Source organism: Heliconius melpomene, chromosome 7 (genome assembly GCF_056956725.1).
Source record: "Heliconius melpomene rosina isolate 202511_hmr_F chromosome 7, ASM5695672v1, whole genome shotgun sequence".
Taxonomy (NCBI): Eukaryota; Metazoa; Arthropoda; class Insecta; order Lepidoptera; family Nymphalidae; genus Heliconius; species Heliconius melpomene.
The window spans coordinates 9,911,161-9,934,053 of NC_140395.1; the positions used below are offsets into that span (position 1 = coordinate 9,911,161).

The following is a 22,893-nucleotide window of genomic DNA, read 5'->3' on the forward strand; positions in this document are numbered from 1 at the left end:
CACAAATTTCCTTTTACGACACATTAATTTAATCAACAAATAGAAATATATTTACAATCTTAACTTACATGTTTATTTGAACAAAAATATTTCACATTATAATTGTATAGAAAATGCCAGTCACTGTGTAAAAATATAAATAATCCAGTACTAACATTCAACTCTCCTGTAGTCAATGTAATATCAAAATATGATGTATGAGTTTACCAGACTTATTTAAAGAATAATTAAAACAATTAAAGAAAATATGAAATAATTAACTTAATATTTTATATAAGACTAAAAAAAATTAATTAAATGATTCATTTGAAGGTCTGTAAAATATAAACATAAAACATCTACAATTAGAAAAATATTTTATTACAATATAAATAAATTATATCTCGTATAGATATTTGTATATTTTTGAGTAGTTTTCATACTGACAATAACTTATGAATATTTTTGTTGAAAATTGAAAAAAAATAAAATCCTAATATAAAATTCGTTTTGAAACACATTGTTATTTCTATATTAGGAAAAAATTTTAATTATAATTTTATTTCTAAATACAAAAATAAAACTTATTTAACATCTTCTTTCTCTACTTAATAATTGGAATTATTACTAAGATTAAGATAAAAACTTAGTTGTATAAAATGTCATAATGAAAATAATAGTATTTTAAAAGAGCCTTTAAAATCCTCTCAGTTTTATTAAAAACTTAAATATACAAAATATCCTACTGAAAATATTTTTAAAAATGTTTAAATTTTAAAAACAGTCTCTTTGGGCTATAAGATTAAAAGGCTGTTTGTAAAACACTAATTTAAATGAGTTACAGAGCCCAAGTACAAAGGTGTTACATTATATTACTCAAGGAACTAATTATTACTTATTTACTTAATTTAACATTTCGAAATATTATGTGACGAAGTAATCTATTAAATTTATTTTTAAAACATTGTAATGCACATGTGCAATTGTAAATAGTATTGTCGATAAATGTGGGTGCAAGGGTTTTTTTAAAGAAATATTTGAAATGTAGACCATTTCATATAAGTGTTTATTTACACACAATGTCACTAAATAGGCGGAAAGTTTAGAACAGAGTAATTTGTTGTTCGATTTTAAAAGCAAAAGCAGAGGCTATCCTTCTGAGAGATTCTTGCCAGATAATTGTATTAAAATTTTTGCAATGTATTTCATTATAAATGACCAATGACCATCAATAGAAAAGGTATTTAAATGTTATAAAACTGTGTATAAAATAATATTGAAGGCAACAAGAGTAGAATCTGCGCTTTTAAATATTGTTCAAGTTGTGTATTTAATTAACATTACATACATTTCTTATCGTTAACTTTTAGTATCTAACGATAAAAAATATGCGATGGTGAGCCTTACTCAGAGGAATAAATTATTTTCATTTCCCCAGTTGTAAGAACCATCGCGGTGTTAAGTTCCACCACTCAACACGCAATGACTCGAAAACTGAACGGTGTGGGGTAACATCAGGGTAACATTGGGGTATCATCATCATCAGTGTCTTAACACAAGGTTCTCTCTGATAACCTAACGTGAAGTTTATAAACAAATGTTATATGTTAAACATCAGAAACTAAATGCAGACTTCGTCTTTCGTGAGTACAAATACATTCATATCACCTTGAGATCTTTTACCCAAATTCATCTTATTACAACTAACTTATTTCAATACAATACAAAAATACGCGAAAGTAATTTAATTATACTATGTACAAAGACCTTACTTACACATGTAAAGCATTCTGAAGAGTTACTAGTAGATTTCATTTCCTCCATTTCTGGTTCACTTTTTTTTATCTTCTAATTCATTTTAAATTAACGATTGTGATTTTCTCTTCTTTGCTATACACTAGTAGTCTAGGCATATTTTCCATGGGCGAGAGGGAGTAAGGGGTGCTGAGGGTCTGTGTAATAATCAACAACGTCATGTGACATCAATGTTTTCAGACTTGGTTTGTTTTTTTTTTACTTCAAAATAAAAATATCCAATTCAGTAAAATTTCCAAATTTTGAGGGGACTATCCTGGAGTGAGCACTGCACTCCCCCTTCCTTTATCCATGTAAATACCGTTTATTTGCTTTGTATGATGCAGTTTGGATGAAGCCACTAGTATAGCAACATCTACCGCGCGGATCAGGCATTTGGAGTCACTTCTTTCTTTGGTTCTTCCAAGTTGCTTACGTTTTTGACATCGTCTTTGATATCTTCGGCTGCAATAAAATAATTATGATAGCAACATTTTTTAATCAAATTTACCTATATTATTACACTATTATTTACGTTCTACATTTTATTGATAATTGTTTTAATGCTTTTCTTCCCTTAAAGATGACGAGGATTATGACGATAGTAAAAACGTGAACCTACCACGAAATATAATTTTAAAAAACAATTTGTCAAGAGGGCATTATTTTTGCCAATTTATGTAAAGTAAAATTTTATTACAGAATATTTTTTAATAATATTTTTGTTTTTAAATCAAATTATTAATTTAACCTTTCGTGACAAAAAACATGCCTTTGTAGTTTGTCAGACAAATACTTCCAGTCCTTGATTTTTATCACACTATAATCCAACTTATTTAGGAACATATTGTTTTTTATTTTTTTTATTGTGTTTTTTAGCTGCACACTGAATCTCCCATACAGCAAGGTAAGCAGAAGAAATCTGGAGTCAAGACACTCCTTTCCCTTCGGACCGCTCAATCTTTGAGACTTTACGTAGTGGCGAAACGCCGCGCTTTATCTTGTTACTAGAGCAAGGTAATGAAAATAATGCATTCCCCCCCTCCAAGTGGGAGTTGAACGAACGACCATTGTGTTTAGTCACACGATATTCTATTACGCCACAATGACTTCTGTAATTTTACAAATTTTCATACATATTAAAAAGTACATACATTTAACTAGCCATTAGTAAAAATACATACATTTAACATCATCCTTAGCAGGCGTGGCGTCCTTGTCGAGGCGCGGGCGCTTGCGCTGCGGCGCGCGGTAGGAGCGGTTGTCGCGGCGGCCCTCGCCCTCGTCCTCCGAGTCGGAGAGCTCTCCGTCACCAGTTATGCGTTTATCCTGGAATAATAGTATATTTTTTTATCTCTATATGTAAAGTAACAGTCAACGAAACATAGCTTTGAAATTAGCTGTAGATGGTTGAGCAGATTTGATTTGTTTTTTTTTACTTTTGATTATTTTCTTCCTGATGAAATGTAGCAGGGGTGACAAATATTGTGATATTAAACAATTCAAGTCCAAAACAATTTCATTGTTTAAATCAGTTCAGTTTCAGGTCACACAGTAATATAAAAAAATAAAGGCTGTTTTCGGCTCACTAAAAAAAGTAAATATTTCACACCTTTTCACTTTGCGGAAGTCGCTCATCTTTGTCAACTTTGTCTTCATCCTCGGACTCATCATTGACTGCATCTTCAGGAATGGCTTGTACCTAAAAATAATAATTAATATTTAATTTTTGAATATTTTTTTAACCTGTATATAGCAGGGTAGGCGAAAACACTTCAATCCTAGTGCACTAAAAATTGGGTGCATGGAAAACAGAGTATTTTAGCAAAACATTTCCTCCGGCTACCCTGTTACATTCAGTGTGAAGCTAAAAAAAGTAGTAAATAAAGTTACTTTTGAGAACATAAAGACAATATAAAAAAAACACTAACTTGTACTCCGGGTGCGTGTGGCAGCATACGAAGATTCTCGAATAATCTATTCTTTATTTTTTCTAAATATTCGGGTGTATTTTGATTAGACATGTTGCTAGGAGATATATGTAGTTTGAAGTCTGGTCCAAAGTATTCAAAATAGTCATTGTATGGAAGCTCATTTGCAATTTCTACTCCAAGAGCTACTGACGTCTCGTAAGTCCAACAACGAGATACATTACGAATCGTGTATCTGAAATAAACATTAAACATACATAAATATAAAATTTAATGAGAACTAATCAATGATTTTTTTAAAAAATAAATTTTATGAATAAAACAATTTTTAGAAGTCAGAGGTTAAGAAACTCAACTTAACTAGAACTAACTAACTTAAAAATTGATTTTACTGAAATCTATTTTTAGCCAGTTTCAGTTTCACTCTAATTTATATATTATGTCAAATTCAAAATTAAAACACAATATATGAGGCATCATATCATAAATATAAAACTGCCAAGTTTTACATAGTAAAAACGTAAGTAGCATAATATTAATAAGATCATAAGCATAATAATTATCTTTATATATTTACATACCCGCCACCTCCAACCAGTAGGAATGGAAGACCAAATCTCTTCACGAGCTCCACACAACGACCATGACCACGTACAGTCAAGTTAAAGCACCCTAGCCTGTCACCTTTTAAACAAAATATGTCCTTTTTAATAATATAAAAATAAGAGAAAATCGTTGATATATCTTATATAATCATGAATATAAAACTCATTTTAAAAAATATCTTAATTTTAGATTAAATATGTCATTAATACTAAATTAACAACCATTTAAAAGATTGTAGGTGGTGTTGTAAAATAAATTATAATATCTTTTAATAAATAACTTCAAATAAAATTAGTAACTACATAAATTACAGTATTAAAAACATATTATACCTGTTAATGAATCAGCTCCACATTGCAAGACCACAGCACTGGGTTGGAAAGTCTCCATAACTTTAGATATTATGGGCACAAATATTGATTCATACGAATCATCATCCATGCCATCACGCAACGGTATGTTCACTGCATAGTATTTACCTTTACCAGCACCTATATCTCTTAAATCACCTACAAAATACAGAAACAATAATTAATAACTTACAAGCCTCAAGATCTAAGATATAAAGATATTTATATTTTAAGTACATACATTAAAATTGGGGCTTTATTATAGAAAGGACAATGTAAACGAGTGTACGGGTCACCTGATGGTAAGTCAAGATCACCGCCGCCCACGACCCCCTGCAACACCAGAGGAGCTACAGGTGCGTTGGCGGCCGATAAGGTGGAGGGAGATAAACGCTGCTGCTTTTTGAAGGTACCCATGTCTTATCGACCTGGAAACACTGCTGGAGGTAGGCCACTTCACAGTTGCGTAGCGTGGAGAGAAGTTCCTACGAAACCGCACAGTAGTGGAGTGCCACTGGCCATGGAATGAATCCAGATAGTGTGTGTGATATTTGAAATGGTAACATAATGTTAGAAAAATTGTCAGCAGATAACAAGTCAAATAGTTCTCCAGAACACTCCCCTTGATAAATGCGGTAGAGAACGCAAAGCAAGGACATATCTACGCAAGGCCAAAGTATCAATTCTTTCCCAGATTATTGCAATGATTCGAATAGATCTATATTGTTCGAGATCAAATGGTTCAAGCTAATACTGGGATGCACCAATCCAGAGATGAGAACAATACTCTATATGATGCCGAACCTGGGCCTTACACAGGGCCAGTCGGTGTTTTGGTGTGAGGTTTTTGTTTGTGAAATTATGACAAGACTTAAATGATGGCGAATACTGTGACCAGAGACACTAAACTCTGGGTAAACTATACTGAAGAAGGGAGGAAAATATTTACGGAAGTACTTTCTGCAATAAGAATAACGACAAAACATCTATTATTGATAATGGCTAGAAAGTTGAAGGCAGATTTTAAAAAAGGAAAAAGAAATTGCTTGCCTACACCACACAATTGCTCAAATTTGGGCAGAAGGAGAACATAATGTCTTGATTTCTAGGGTTTTCTATATCTAATTGCTATACGTGAAATAAAATATAGAGCTTAAGAAATCATCTTTTTTACCTGTTCCTGGGAAATATTCTCCATATTTATGAAAAGAAACGGTCATCACTCTGTCTGTAGTGTAGAAAGCTTCTTCAACACCATCACCATGATGTACATCAATATCTATATACAATACTCTCTGATGATACTTCAAGAGCTCCAGAATACCCAACACAATATCATTCACATAGCAAAAACCTGATGCCTCAGATTTCTTTGCGTGATGAAGGCCACCACCCCAATTGATACAGATTTCTGATGCCTGAAAAATAAGTTAAGTAATTATACAACATTTTGTCTAAATATTATATAAATATTGTGAGATTGTAATAGTTATAAAATAACATTCATTAAGATATGTACATAGAAATAATAATCTGGGCAAATATCTAAATTCTATGAACACATTGAGTGCTAACTAACAGCATACTATTCCTTAAGGCCAAGCAAAAATTACAATTCTACCCAAATTCAAAGCAAATGTTTTGATGTTAATTCATTCATTTGCTTTTATACAGGGACATTCATTTTTCTAAGACTTTTACATTTTTCAAAAAGCATCTCTATTTGGAGTTTTTAGTGGTACTTAAATATGGCTTTAAGTTTGATAGCAGTGCCCTAAGGTGTATGAATGAATCAAAGATACTAGAATACCGGAGTCAGTACTGACTGAAATTGCCCAAACAGAAAGTCTAATTGTCAACTATCACTGACAAACATGGCCTGAATGGGAAGATGCATATTTATTTCTGTGTTTAACATGTTAAGAATAAAATATCTAGAGATATCCTAGTTTATATTTTAGAAAGATTTGAACAAAAGTATGGAATGATTAGTAAGAATAAAAAAAATACATTTGTAAATTAACATGATAAGTTTAAACATAACTTCCTTTTTTAAAATAGCTGCCTTTCATTAATGTAACGTAAAAATATTATTAAGAGCATATAAGATATGTTACTCTGCAATATCTTACCTGTTTATTTAATTTAACTGCTGCAGCTACTGAACCACCTGCTGATAATTGACAGAACTCATATAAACCATCAAACACTGGACAATCTTCACCCACATTAACTGTAAAAAGAAAAATATTTTATTCTGTATCCTTTACCACTTAACAGAAAATATAAAAAAATATATAAAGCAGGCAAAGAAAATGTATGCAAATTTAGCTACATTGACAAAAATAGTAAACTTACATCTTTGCATTTGTTTGTTATATTCTGACATATTGTCAGGTCTTATAGACCTCAGAAATCGTATGTAATCATCCGAGTGGAATTTTGTCATTTCATCAGCTGTTGCCTTGTGTGGTCTCTGAAAAAAATATATAATATACGATTTTATTTAATTATTATAATTTTCAATTGTTTTTAATCATATATAGTCACAAACCACACAATAAATATAAAAATACTGAAAAACTTACATATATTTCCATCTTTCTGTAAAGACCATAATTTAGCAACAAATTGTGGGTCATACGTATACGGTGCGGCTTCATAGGATGACCTTGACCATAATAGTAGTTACCGATGTCACCTACAATATAATTTTAATTTATAAAAAGGTAAGATTATATAAATATTAATTTTAACTTTTTAGTCAACTGTTACTTGTTCCATTATAAGGCTTGACATATTCGAGTCTGTACTGTGTACAGCAAATTCGCATCGACCAATAGCGTTGCAGTATGAACTACAGACGCCTTCGAATGACAAATCACACAATTCACTAAAATTATTAAGATGGATCTGATAGTTTAACACCGAGATATTACTTCATATAAATGACTCGCATATACTGTTATAAAATATATATGACAAACTTGCAAAAAGACTAATAAGAAATGAAGTTATCAAGGAGATTAATTATTTGGCGGTCAACAAACTTTGTTATACTTACTATCATAGTAATAACACACTCTTTTCTTGCTATGTGGTTGCATAGCCATAGTTATTTGAAAGATAATTTAAGTTACAAAGAAACTATGGTTAAAAACACTGTAGATATTTAATTTTTATTTTTAATCAAAGAATTGAAATGTGAGCGTTTACTTTCTTTGACTCGAACTTGGAAAACTACATTCATTCATTACGGAAGAAGAGGGGGGGAAAGACCAGGCCGATACAGATAAAAAATCTAAGTGTACGAAACAATTAAGCGTTCATTACAGAAATGAAACAAAATGTATAAAAATTGTACAAATGTATGTGAGTGTATGTATACGTTCTACCAAATTTAAGAAATATTTTAATCAATTAATCGCTTAAGCTTTGATAATAGAAAATCTGACGTTTTTGATACTTTGCAGAAACGATCACATACTACGATACAGTAAAGACTTTCTGTGAGACCAATCTTTTCGCAGGAATACAAACGTGTGACTAAGCGTGTACAATACAGGTTTTGAGTTCGATCTTACTCGAGGAAACTCAACTCAACACGCAATGCCTGCAGTATTCAGAGGTAAGTGGTGAATGGAAATATTTTAATGAAGTGTCTAGTAAGACAGCAAGCAGGCGTCATAAAGACAGTGAGAAATTCTATATAATAAAATAAAGCATGTTTTGTTATATTGTAACAATTCATGGCTATTATTATTATTACCCGCATAAATTAGCTTTATGCGGGATACACCCGCACACAGCAGGGTGGTCAGAGGTAGGTAGTATTAAGACACTCCGTTCCGTTCGAGACATTGAGTGTTAAGTAGCGGAACTCAACATCGGACTTTTGTCTTGGTGCCAGAGCGCAGAAATATTAATGAATAATAATTCATTCTCTCAAGTGGGGATCGAACCTATAACGGTCGCGTTTCAGTCACAGCCTGGGGCCACGGCAGCCTCATTCATTACTTACATTACTTAATTTAAAAATATTTGTATTTTTTTATTTGTACAATATTATTTAATAAACTCTTTACATGTTAATAAATAAAATATATTATGTTTACTTGCATAAATAAATAAACAAAAAAATATTTATTGTTACATACACATTCAACATTTTTTTAATCAGTATTTTTGTTAAAAATAATTATTTGAAGAAAATTATATTCTTCCTTCGCGTGTAGACATTTAAAACATCATGTAATGTAAAATGTGGTATTGACTACAGCTAAAATTTAATAAAAGAAAGACTGGAATAACTGAACCACAATCTCATTTGGTAGTTCATTCAACTGCAGACGTAATTGTATGTCGGCCATTTTATCTCTCTTGTAAAAGCAGTGGTCGAGGTGAGACGTGTTCAGTGCTGTGTAGTTTTAAGTTAATTTCCTTTCCTTTCCTTTCTAATTACCTTAAATGTATGTTAAATACATTTTACTTTGACTTAAATTTAATTTTAAAATGTGATTTTTGTAATATTACCTATTTTTGTTATATTTTATATGAATTGTATTCATTTTTTTCAGACGGACCCTGCTAATTAAAATCTCAAGAAATCAAAATCATCACCAGACAATATTGTAATTTAAATATGTAAGTACTATGAAATGTGTATAATTTTTATTTATTTATTAATATTTTTCTCATGTATTGTTTTTTTTTCATAATTTCACTTCATGCCGACCAAAAATCAATACTGCATGCATATCAACTTACATGCTTATTGTAAGTTCCTATACACGTGGAAAGTATTTAATTGCTGCATTTATTCTAAATACGTTAATGTAGTATACATTAATACTATTTTATGACTTATGGTTAACATCTATATGCCAAAATCTGATTCGGCCATTTTGTAATTTGTTACGGTGATTACTAATGCTATATTGAAATTTCTATTATTTACCATATATTAATCTGAAAGTCGTGTTATACTCTAAAATTCATGTTTCTTGTATGTTCTTGATATTCTTTTAACATGAAACTGGGATTACCCAAATCGATAAAATGTCCGAATGCATTACGCATGTCTCGACTTTTGACGCTACGCCTATAAATTTAATCAATAATGTTGCGCAGGAAATGCTATCTTTAAATTATCTCTCTATAATATTTAAATGAATAGACTTTCATTCATTCCATTGCTTATTAAAAACTTTATACCAACAAAATAACACGTGGGTGACTTGTCGAAAGAATTTTTAAGTTAAATTAATATCTCAAATTATGTATTGGTATGCAGAACTATTTAAATTATAATTTTACTCGTATTTTTGAGATGTTTTCATTCAATAATTAACATGAACTTATTTCTTAAAGGTCTGGCGGTAACTGGAACAATAGCCGCGGCGGAAGCGGTGGTTCCAAATTCGGCGGAGGTGGCAAGTTCGGCGGACATGGAACATCAAGATTTGGAAACGGTGGATCTAAATTCGGTGGAGGTGGTGGATATGGCGGAAAGAAAGAGTTTTCAGGTGGTCAAAATATGAAAAGACCTAACTGGGACTCCATGTCATTGCAACCATTCAACAAAGACTTTTATAATCCACCAGAATCAGTTCTCAGTAGATCACCTTATGAAGTAGAAGAGTACAGAAATGAACATGAAATTACTAGCAGTGGAGTAGAGGTCCCTAATCCCATCCAGCACTTTGAAGAAGGAAATTTTCCTGACTATGTCATGTCATCTATCAAAGGCATGGGTTACAATGAACCTACTCCGATTCAAGCTCAAGGCTGGCCAATTGCTATGTCTGGTAAGAACCTAGTTGGTATTGCACAAACAGGCTCTGGGAAAACCTTAGCTTACATTCTACCTGCTATTGTACACATTAATAACCAGCCGCCAGTAAGACGAGGCGATGGACCTGTAGCTCTAGTCTTAGCGCCTACCAGAGAATTAGCACAGCAGATCCAACAAGTTGCTAGTGACTTTGGAAATGCAGCTTATGTTCGTAACACTTGTATATTTGGAGGTGCACCGAAAAGAGAACAGGCACGTGATTTAGAAAGGGGTGTTGAGATTGTAATAGCTACACCGGGAAGATTAATTGACTTCTTAGAAAAAGGAACAACTAATTTGCAAAGGTGTACCTATTTAGTTTTGGATGAAGCTGATCGTATGTTGGACATGGGTTTTGAACCACAGATAAGAAAAATTATAGAACAAATTCGTCCTGACAGACAAACTTTGATGTGGTCTGCCACATGGCCTAAAGAAGTGAGGAAATTAGCGGAAGACTACTTGGGAGACTATGTACAAATTAATATTGGATCCATGCAGCTGTCTGCTAATCACAATATCCTACAGATTGTAGATGTGTGCCAAGAACATGAAAAGGAAAACAAGTATGTATTTTTATTTATTATTTTATTTCTTTATATTTGCTTTTAGTATGATGATTTTTAATAGTAATAATTTAACATTGATTATAGCACAAAATTACCTCTAAGAAGATCTGAACATATTAATTTAAATGAAGACACATACAGTAAAATATTTCAAATATTTTTATTAATATTTTTTTATTCTTAGATTGAATGTGCTGCTTCAAGAAATTGGTCAAAGTCAAGATCCAGGTGCAAAGACCATTATATTTGTTGAAACAAAAAGGAAAGTAGAAAACATAACCAGAAACATTAGACGATACGGATGGCCAGCTGTATGTATGCACGGTGACAAAACACAGCAAGAACGGGATGATGTTTTATATCAATTTAAGCAAGGTCGTGCTAGTATACTTGTTGCAACAGATGTTGCAGCTAGAGGACTAGGTAAGCCTACTTAAAAATAGAAAATTAAGTTACATTGAATATATATTTTTCCATTTATATAATGCAAAGTAACTTAATAAAATGATAATTTGTTTTATAATTTCAGAGGCACTGGCGGAAAGTTATTGTGTTCTATTTGAATACTATTTCCAAATATTGAACAAGCTGCACTGGATTTGTTGATAAACTAATGCAGTGGTATTTCTTTTGGAGAATGCAATAACTCGTCATATTTATGGTGCCTCAATGTGCCTTTCACTATAACTGGAACCTCGGCCGGAAAGCTGGAAAGTATGTCCGTCATTTTCGGATACACTTGAAAGTGTTGAAAACCTGGTGATGCACTTGAATACCGTTACATTGAAAAGTTTATAAGAATTGATTGAGTACATAAGGGAGTGCATTGTTGAAAAACTTGACCACAAGTTGAGATGATCTATTTCGGTCAAGGGTTTTCTGTTTCGGCCAAATTGGAGTTTTCAAGCGGGCAATGACTATTATTGTACAATCTGTTAAAATTAACGCCCTTTGCAAGACTCCAGGGTTCTGAGTGAGAGGCAAAATTTGTTATATGATTGATTCATGTGTGTAACTCATTCATGTAAGTAATGCTGAGTTACCTTTGTGTAAACAAAATTTTTTTTGAAAATGATTGGTAATATGGTGGTTCTTGCTCATAACAATCTTTGATCAAAAATAATTTTCAAATGAACTTTATTATTACTATATACATTAATACTTAGCTTCCTTTTAGATGTGGATGGAATTAAATATGTTATAAACTTTGATTATCCTAATTCATCTGAGGATTATATTCACCGCATTGGTAGAACTGGACGGTCAAAATCAAAAGGAACATCATATGCCTTTTTCACCCCTTCAAATTCACGACAGGCTAAGGACCTTGTATCAGTATTACAGGAAGCTAACCAGGTTAGTTTAATGACATATTATGTATTATAGACATTCTGTTAATTCATTTGATAAGTAAGATTTCCTCATACCTTTGGCATGGGTACGCCTATCAGTGACGTGACATGAATGCAAGTATGAGGTACATTAAAACAGCTACATGCCTTCGGTGTCCACATATTATTTATCTGGATCCCATCCTCAGATGCTGTGACAATCATTACATTCCTATTTTATACAAAGACTTATATTTTACAATAAGATGCAAATTTTTATATCTTCTTTTGTATTGTAGGTGATTAGTCCTCAGCTACAGGGAATGGCTGACCGTTGTGGTGGTGGTGGCGGTGGATGGAATAGAAACAGGTACGGAGGTGGCCGTGGAGGCGGCTCATTCAAGAGAGGATCAAACTTTGGCAGGGGCAATGGACATGGCGGAGGCGGACACAAGAGATTTAATGAATATTGAATAGTATAATTTAATTTAAAAGATTTAAGCAAATCCTCATGGGAATACTTAATAAGTGTATGAATGATAAGAGCTATGTCTCTTTGTTGGTGTTAGAGAAATAGTTAATCACTGATACATTAAAATATCTTGATCTTGTATTTATTTCTGATTTTCAATTTATTTGAAACTGAGTGGACTCTGTTATTAATTTAATTTTTACTGTGATATTTTAGTGAGGATTAGCTAAAGGTTAAGAGTTGTACCCTGTCCTAATTTTTTTATTTATGATTTATATATATATATATGCATATCCTACAGCTTAGCATGTTCATGCCCCAAAATGTGATTCATTCCAATTCAGTTTGATCTGTATTTGAAAATAAAATGAACCTAACATTACTATATAACGTGGTTTTATTTGATTACTCTGGGAAAGAATTGTGTAGTATGCATATCATTTGTGCAAAATACTATTAAAACATTGGAATTGAAGACATTTTTAATATCAATTCTGTATGGAAAAATAAATTGAACCATTATTTGAATTCATGTTTTCACCATAAAAATGATAAAAAACAAAGTTCTTAGTGTTAAATTACAACTTCGCCCGGATACCATCCAGGGGCACGGTATCGAGTACTTTGAGCCGAATGAGCATTTGTTAGCACGTCAAAATCAGTCGATAATGTCATTACTTTACTTGACGTTGATATTACCTTTTTTTCAGTAGTCTAAACAAACAAAAGTTAAAAAACACGCTTATGCACACACATTATTGATAATATTTCGACGTAAAATCTGACGCAGTTATTCAGTAGTTTTATTTATGTGCGTACTCAGTAGATTATTTTTTATACATGTTGATATAAAAAACAGGTGTGACAGCTGTTGACTGATCGGAGGGAAATGGGATTGTTCTTATTACCATACTAGCGGACGCGCGCAGCTTCGCTTACTTATTTAGGGGTGAATTCTAAGAAACCACGAAACGTGTGTTCAATGAAATATTTTTAAGTCTAAATTTCTAATTTTATAAAAATCGGTGGCGATTTAAAGATTTTTCCATACAAACTTTCAACCCCTTATTTGCACCCTTAGGGGGAGAATTCTAGAAAACGATGAAACACGTGTTCAATTAAATACTTTTGAAAATCTAAATTTAAAATTTTATGAAAATCGATGCCGATTTAATTTTTTTTCCATACAAACTTTCAACCCCTATTTCACCCCTTTAGGGTTAAAATTTTTCAAAATCCCTTCTTAGTGGATGTCCAGATTCCGAAAGTAACCATCTGTCCAAATGTTACGTTTCTACCATCAGCGGTTACGGCTGTGCGTGCGTCTTACCTCAGTCAGTGAGGACAAGTCCTTTTATATATATAGATTATGTAAAATAAAGAACCTACCAAAAACTCCACTTGTCCATAAAAAAAAACCAGCTACGTGCTGTATTCCGCGCACAACAGGGTAGGTAGAGGGAACCGTTAAGTTAAGACACCCCGTTCTCCACTTGAATTGAAAATGAAAATATCAAGAAATAATAAATCATTTTCTTGAGTAGGTCGAACCCACAACCATCCCATTTAAGTCACACCTTGTCTTGTGCCCCTGCGCCACACCAGCCTAACTTGTTAACTTGTTATGCAGATAATATTTTTTTTAACAATATGTAAATAATCCAGATTATGGACTATTGCAATGTTCTCTGTGGTAATGGTAGGGATGATGATGTTAGAAAAACATCGAGGTCGGTCAGCATCGATATTTTTTTGCACTGTAATATTACATAAAATTTTAATTAAAACAAACGCATTATATGTCCCAATATTATAGACTGTAAAAATAATAATTTTGAAATTTAGACTAAATTTCAATTATGTTTTATTTAATGCAACATCATTTTTTTATCTGCTAACATCGACGTTCAGCTAAGATCGATGTTCATCGGACATTCCTAATTCCTAGGTTATAGTCAAAAGTATGAGTAAATGTGTTCTGTGGTTATAGTTTTGGTTATTATTTTATGAAGTAAGTTATGAACACGGGATTGTAATATTAAGTATATAAGTGATTTATTTCGTATTATTCAGGTTAAAGTGCACTATATGCATAAGATATGGCCCTTAATATCTTTAAAAACTCTCTACGTCGGCCCGGCCTCGTAAAATTGTAAGTTAACTATATATTTCTTGCTTTAGTTACACATTTTTAAGGTTAGTCTTTAAATTAATTTTATATTTTAGAATAAATAAAGATGGAAAGCAAATTTCACAAGGAAAACAATATCTTATTGGATTAATTAGTACTAAAGTGGACTATAGTACTTACGTTTCTGATAATATTAATTTGAAATTACATTTTGAAAAATTCAGTCACAAAAGATTTTATGCAACCCAAACGGCACAAGACACTGATGAAGATTACTGTATAGAAAATAAAATTACTATAATTGGTAAAGACATACCAAGACCATTAAGAGATATTCATAATAGTGAATTTCCTGATTACATAAAAAGGTTTTTAGATACACAAGGCTTTACAAAACCCACAGTTATCCAAGCCCAGGGATGGCCTATTGCTCTATCTGGCAAAAATTTTGTTGGTATTGCTCAGACAGGCACTGGAAAGACTCTAGCATATCTGTTGCCTGCTGTAGTCCAGTTAAAAGAAAGACAAGCAAGACGAGGTAGAGGTCCAAGAGTCTTAATTCTCGCTCCCACCAGAGAGCTAGCAAGACAAATTGAAGAAGTTGCAAAAGATTTTGAAAGGTTATTTGATTTAAGATGTTTGTGTATATATGGGGGTGTCAGTAGAACAGCGCAAGCGGCAAAATTGAATGAAGGAGTTGATATACTAATAGCTACACCAGGTAGATTAAATGATTTTATTGTTAGCAAAATAACAAATCTTAGCAAATGTCAATATGTGGTGTTAGATGAAGCAGACAGAATGTTGGATATGGGTTTTGAGCCACAAATACGTGAGGCTTTGGAAGGGGTACCACTCGAAAGACAAATATTGATGTTTTCTGCAACTTGGCCTCAGGAAGTGCAGGAACTGGCCAAAGACTATCTTGGTAAATTTGTACAAGTGAATGTAGGATCTACAGAACTATCGGCAAACCACAACATTCAACAACACATACATGTGTGTGATCAAGAAGAAAAAATGGACAAGTAATTTGCTATTTTCATATTCCTAAATTTGCTAGATTCTGTTTATATGCTATTATTAATTTATTTGTGGTACTATGGCTATTTGTTTGTATTCTTCACTTAAGGAAATATTCCTTATTATACTTTTAACATAGACAGTACTCTGTGTAAAACTTGTACTTCATCATTGGTTCCTACTATTTTAACAGATAAATAGAAAATGGAGTGACCTAACCGTTAATGACCATTATTTAAAAAAGTGTCACTCTTCACTGCTTTACACACTAATTCGACTCAACCCATCGATTTGTATTGCTAGTCTTTTGATCAAGGATCAAACCCGCAACCATTGTGTTAGATGCTGACCTAATGTGTCACAAAAGCCTCTGGCAAATAATAATTATATTAACTTAAAAAAATTTATTCTTATTAGCTCTTTGAACTTTTATTTCAGATTCAAAACGATAATGCATGATATATCAGGGCAAGGTTTTGGTAAAATACTTGTATTTACTAATACTAAGAGATTTGTGGACAGTTTGACAATTACTCTTAAAAGAAATGGTTGGCCAGCTGTCGGAATACATGGGGACAAAACTCAATTGCAAAGAGACACTGTCATAAATAAGTTTAAAAATGGTAGAACTAATATCCTTGTTGCAACAGATGTTGCTGCCAGAGGTTTAGGTAAGAGATAGATGTGATTTTTTTTTTATAGAAGTAATTAAATATTTTCTCTTTAATGTCTGCTTAGATAAGTTTAATTTAGTAGTAAAAAATACCTTTAAACATTAATTTTATGCACTCACTGAGAAACTTAAGGATAGAAAATGTGAGTGCCGACTTGTTCCCTAAGATATCATCATCAACAGCCATCTTTTGCCCAGTGTTGGACATAGGCCTTCCCCAATTCTCGCCACCACACTCGATCCTCAGCTTTTTGGACCCATCTGTATATCTGCAGACTGCAGTATATCTTACGGAAAGATTCCCTAAGATATACTGCAGTGAAATCAGAATATTCCCTTAAAATAGGCCTTCTGGTGATTGTTTCATATTGGTGACAGGTTCCAGTATAAAGAAAAGATAAAAATAAATATTAACGAAATAACCATTATAACAGAAATAATACATATACATATTATGTATTTAAATACAAACACTTTTTTTTTATAAAATACAATTTATAAAGATATAAAATCATATCATTATTTTTATTTAAATGTTTTCTTTTAATTTAATGAGAATACAATACTCTAATACTTGCTTCTTGTTTTAATCTATTATTATTATTTTTTTAGATGTTGATGGCATCACACACGTAGTTAACTATGATTATCCAAATACTTCGGAGGATTACATACATAGAATTGGAAGAACCGGTCGTCGTGAAAACAAGGGTGTAGCACACACTATACTCACTGAAGACAATGCACGCCAAGCCAGGAGCCTTATATCTGTGTTGAAAGAAGCTAAACAGGTTTGTTTAACTTTATATTTTACTAGCGGACGCGCGCGGCTTCGCCAGCTTGAATCATACGAATATTTATTAAATATATTTATGAAATTATTTTCAGTTTAGGGGGTATATTCTGATAAACCGTGAAACACGTGTCCAATGATAGAATAGAATAGAATAGAATATACTTTATTGCACACATAAAAGAAATATATAGAAAGAACAACACAAATAAAATTTAAAGAAAAACACGTATGCAAAGGCGGTCTTATTGCTTTAAGCAATCTCCACCAGACAACCTTTGAAACATTACGGAAAAATTGTAATGAGGAGAAAGGGGACAACGTCTCAGTGCAAATCTTATGAAATATAATTAATTATTATATAATATATAATAAACTAAGTCAATAATATAAAATAAACTTACATAAAATGTGTTTAATATTTATATACTTTACACATACATACATACAAATATTGAAAAATAATATATACTTACACATATATACATACATACATAAAACGTGTTCAAAAATATATACATAATATTAAAAAAATAAATAAAGATAAACTATTATACTAAATTAAATAAGTACTCTTTTAGACGATTTTTAAAACTGTATAGAGATTTGGAATGTCGAACTTCTGTAGGAAGTTCATTCCAAAGAATTGCAGATTTCATAGTAAAAGACTTGGAATAAAATAGGGTATGGGAAGTTGGTAATTTAAGGAGATTATCACAACGGGATCTAAGGTGGAGGTGAAGAAGTGAATCGGCACCTAGGAAACAAAATCGATCTTTTAAGTAGGAGGGAGAGAGAGAGTTGTACAGGATAGAATAGAGGAGAGTCAGCATGCGGAAATTTCGGCGATGTCGGATAGGAAGCCATCCAAGCTGACGACGATGATCAGAAACATGATCAAATTTACGTAAACCGAAGATAAATCTAATACATAGATTTTGTAACCGCTCTAGTTTATTTAGTTGTTCCTCAGATAAGTCTGGGTAACACGAATCAGCATAGTCTAAAATCGGTAACAGTAGTGAATGAGCTAGAGCAGTTTTGGTCTTTATAGGTAGGAAATATTTCCATCGTTTGAGCGATCCGATAGTGGCAAATAATTTACGGCTAACCTCAGCTATCTGTACTGACCAAGATAGGGAATTGTCTATAATAATACCAAGGTTCTTAATAGATGGACTCAGGCTCAAATCGACGCCGCCAAACTGTATAGCAGGGAGGCTATTCTGGTCAAGTTTTTTTAGTTGCTTAGGGCCACCAATAATACTGACCTGTGACTTGGCAGGATTGACAGTTAAGCCAAAAGATTTGCTCCACCTACTAACATTCCGCAGATCTTCGTTAAGCTTATGAATAGCCTCACTAACATCATCAAACGGGGCGGCTAAGTAAATTTGAAGGTCGTCAGCATATAGATGAAAGGAAGAGCATAGATTTTGGGAAACTGAATTAATAAAAATGGAGAAAAGGAGAGGAGAGGGACACCACCTTGGGGAACACCGGCAAAAAGAGAGCAAAGGGAAGATGACTTGTCATTGGCTTGAACGTACTGTTGCCGATCACATAAATAGCTTCTGAACCACTCAGTGGCTTCAGGAGAGATATTTATTGAACGCAGAACAGCAACCAAGAGATCAGTATCAACAGAATTAAAGGCGTTGCTAAAGTCCAGCAAAGCAATGACTGTAAGATTTTGTTTGTCCATGCTAAGTCTGATATCGTCACAAACTTTAATCAAAGTAGTGACTGTGCTATGCCCGTGACGGAATCCAGACTGGAACTCGGATAATATATGGTTGTCAAATAGATATTGATTTAGTTGCTGAAAAACAATACGTTCCAAGACCTTTGACAAGAAAGGAAGGATGGAGATAGGACGGTAGTGAGAGAAGGATTTTGGATATTTGGTTTTGGGTATGGGGATAACGCGGGCAATGCGCCACAAACTGGGAAAAGTGTTATGGGAAATAGAAAAATTTAGAATATGGGTAATGACTGGAGCTAAGACTTCCAAGGGCAAAATAATCATTTTGCGGTTGATGCCATCATAACCAGAAGCATCAGATTTGATGGCTAGGATACTGTTTCTTACCTGGGATGGGGTTATAGGAGCAAAGTTAAAAGGAACGATTGTGGGAGACGGCAAGGAGTTGATATAATTCAATGTATTTGCCTTAATTGTGTTGTCCATAGGTGTTATTGAGGCAAAGTGTTTATTCAAGGCATCAACGTCTAGATTGCAATTCAAATCCTTACGTTGCCGGCCAATGCCTAGCGATTCCAGAAATTTCCACAACTTACGTGGGCTTAAGTTTTGTAAGCTCAAGTCAATATAGTTACGTTGCGCGTCCCTGCAAACTCTGCTACATCGGTTACGCAAGCTCTTATACCTTAAAAGATTCTGATCGGTGGGATTATGCTTATATTTGGATTTCGCCACATTTCTTTTAGTCATCAGTGACCTAATATCTGGCGTAAGCCATGGAGCGGGTAAGTGTTTTAATTTAATTGGCCGAAAAGGAGCGTGCTTGTCATAGAACTCAGTTAAAATAGAATTAAATATCTCCAACTTGTCATCGATAGTTGTTGTGTTAAAAATGACGTTCCAGTCGATGTCATTGAGATCAACCAAGAACTCGTCATTATTAAATTTTTTAAAACTGCGTCGCATGACGACAGATGGCTTGGGCTTAGGGGGACGAACATTATAAGACAAATACATTAAATCATGGTAGGAAAAGGCGTCAGCAGGAAGTTGACCATGGATCATAACATGGTCAACGGAGGAAACAATCATAAGATCGAGTTGGGATGGGGCACAGTTCGGAAAAAAATGTGTAGGATTCGAAGGAAGTAATTTTAAATTTGAGCTATTAATGATGTTAAGGAGTTGTTTTGCTCGTAAATCATTTTTAATAATACAGGTATTAAAGTCTCCAAGAATTATGGTGTGATCAACGCTTGGCACATGTTTCTCCAATAAGGTCTCCAAAGTGTGAAAATAATCTATATGTAGCGAAGGGCTGTAAAAAACCCCAAGTAATAGCTTTAATCGACCAAGTAAAATTTCTATAAAAATATGTTCAGCAGTTTCAGAGTATTGCGATGGAGACTTACTAACAATTGTGAAAGGTAAGTGGTTGCGAATATAGATGGCTACACCACCACCACCTTTACCTGTACGGTCATTACGTATGAGATGGAAATTAGGTATAGAGAAGGAGGAGGAAGGAAGGCAGGGTTTAAGGAATGTTTCAGAAATTAAAATCGCGTGCACGTTGGCGCAATCAAAGGAGGCTAATAAGTCAGGATAATGTGCAGGAACGGATTGGGCATTAATATGTAGGACATTGAAATTCTTGGGAAAATTGGAAAATGTGTCGACAAGTAGATTGGAAAGAGGAACGGAAGTACTATGAAAACTACTTACAGATGAAGATGATAAAGAACAAAATGAATCGTCGTTTGAGTTAGATGAAGCATTATAAACAAACATATTACATATACAATTAAATAAAATAAATAATAAAAAAAAAATATAAAATAAATATAAATACTAATTTATATAATATAATAAATGTACCAAATAAAAAATATATATATATAAAAAAAAATGTGCAAAGATCACATTATTCACCCTTCACCACCAGCAGTAACCAAAAAAAAATAATAATAAAGCGGTAGGAGATTACATACAATATACCTTACAAGAGACACCAGTAATAATAAAAAACCTTACAATCACAGACTACATACACAAACAGAAAAAAAAAGAAAACTATAATAAAAAAAAAGGACAAAACTAATAACGGTACTTCGTATCTACACTCTATACTCTATAACAAAAATCACTAGAAAGTTAAAATATATATATATATATATATATATATATATTGACTGTGGTAAAAATGAAACATAACAACTGAAGAATAAGTACACCAAAACTACATAAGATCATCGATAAAAATATATATATTATAACTGAAATTTACATACTATATTATATACACTAGGAGAAAAAAAAAATCAACAATTATGATTACATAAAACAATAGTGTCTATGTAATTAAATTAATTTGTCATCTGTAACCGACACCAATAGTCAACTGTCAATATTACATGAGTAAAAATAAAAATAACAAAAACAATAAACTGTGCCTGTCAATTAAGGTTCTAAGTTGAATAATTAATAAATAGTAAATTTATTTAAATAAATGAAGATTTATCACACAATTAGACATAAATAGAAAAAGCTACATTATTTAAACTAAGATAGATTTTATATCAAAATATAATTATGAACAAAATAGGTAATAAAACATTTATAATAATATGTGTACAGAAAACAATTCAACAACATGATTTATGAGAAGTGAAAACAAACTACCACAATCAGACAGAAAAAGCTACATTATTTGAATTAAGATATATTATATACCAAAATATAAGTAAAACATTTAAAATAATATGTATATAGAAAATAAATCAACAAAATTGATTTCATTGGATTTTTATAAAAATCGGTGGCAATTTAAAAAAAATTACATACAAACTTTCAACCTCTATTTTATGCCTTTAGGATTAAAATTTTTCAAAATCCCTTCTTAGTGGATGTCCAGATTACGAAAGTAAACATCTGACCAAATTTTACGTTTCTATCATCAGCGGTTACGGCTGTGCGTGCGTCTTACCTCAGTCAGTGGGAACATGTCCTTTTATATATATAGATTAGCTATTTTTTTGGGCTTATAATGTGTGTTGTACTGAGTGGAGTAACTCAACATAACCCTTTGTTTTTTGGAAATAGTGAGAAAATAAAAATAATTCATTCCATTGTTTGGGAATCAAACACACAAACATTGAAATTACGGCTAGACACCATGCCGCTGTGCATAGACTTAATTATACTACTTGGCTGTTGTGTCACCGCATTGCATATACATTTATGACTTTTTTATTAGGTGTTGCGTAAAAAAAAATATATATATATTTCTTATTTGTATTCCTACAGTTTCACTAAACTTTTTGTTAACTATTACATTATTGTCATACCATTTTATTCTTTCTATTGACATTACTGAGAAATAGACTTGGCTACTGAATTGTAAATTACGTTTATTTTCAGGAAATCCCAACGGAACTACAACAGTTGGCGAAAGATTTTAAAGATATGAAAATACAAGAAAAACACACGAAATATTCACAGAGGACTAACAACAGCTGGAATCCAAATAGAAAATGGAATAAGTTCCGTAACAACAGACGATTTTAGTATAATTATAACTTTATAATTAATACGTAAAGATAAAATGTATTTGTTATTTAGTTCAAATTTATCTGTTAAGTCAATTGAGAATTAACAAGTAGATACACATTACCTGTGATAGAAATAAAATTCTGAAAATATA

General features: G+C 32.3%; 3 protein-coding genes and 1 non-coding gene across 6 annotated transcripts; 3 read left to right on the plus strand and 1 right to left on the minus strand.

Annotated features, from left to right (window-relative positions):
• Positions 1-6: 6 nt before the first annotated feature.
• On the minus strand, positions 7-7,911 carry HDAC1 (histone deacetylase 1). Its single transcript, XM_085188700.1, has 11 exons — positions 7,725-7,911; positions 7,249-7,361; positions 7,019-7,136; positions 6,793-6,893; positions 5,835-6,078; positions 4,643-4,819; positions 4,286-4,388; positions 3,705-3,939; positions 3,386-3,475; positions 2,958-3,102; positions 7-2,238 (listed from the first exon to the last, which is right to left on the minus strand). Exons 1-11 carry the CDS (start codon positions 7,771-7,773, stop codon positions 2,162-2,164), a joined length of 1,452 nt encoding a protein of 483 aa, XP_085044826.1. The 5' UTR covers positions 7,774-7,911; the 3' UTR covers positions 7-2,161.
• A 1,068-nt stretch (positions 7,912-8,979) lies between these two features.
• Rm62 (ATP-dependent RNA helicase Rm62) lies at positions 8,980-13,252 on the plus strand. 3 transcript variants are annotated; one of them, XM_085188706.1, is made up of 6 exons: positions 8,980-9,060; positions 9,238-9,304; positions 10,031-11,059; positions 11,247-11,485; positions 12,240-12,418; positions 12,693-13,252. In XM_085188706.1, coding segments are annotated over exons 2-6 (1,623 nt in total). In that variant the 5' UTR covers positions 8,980-9,060; positions 9,238-9,302; the 3' UTR covers positions 12,867-13,252. The 3 variants fall into 3 exon arrangements, with proteins under 3 accessions (XP_085044832.1, XP_085044833.1, XP_085044828.1); XM_085188702.1 differs by having other exon boundaries at positions 9,046-9,129; XM_085188707.1 differs by lacking the exons at positions 12,240-12,418; positions 12,693-13,252 and adding an exon at positions 11,592-11,796 and having other exon boundaries at positions 9,043-9,129.
• Positions 12,482-12,616, plus strand: LOC146537803 (small nucleolar RNA SNORA57). Its single transcript, XR_014878176.1, has one exon. It is a non-coding gene; the product is annotated as a small nucleolar RNA SNORA57 (small nucleolar RNA).
• Positions 13,253-14,812: 1,560 nt separating the features above from the next.
• On the plus strand, positions 14,813-22,893 carry LOC146537804 (ATP-dependent RNA helicase p62-like). Its single transcript, XM_085188713.1, has 5 exons — positions 14,813-15,017; positions 15,092-16,024; positions 16,458-16,690; positions 17,305-17,483; positions 22,611-22,893. The coding sequence occupies exons 1-5, from the start codon at positions 14,965-14,967 to the stop codon at positions 22,755-22,757; spliced, it is 1,545 nt and encodes a 514-aa protein (XP_085044839.1). The 5' UTR covers positions 14,813-14,964; the 3' UTR covers positions 22,758-22,893.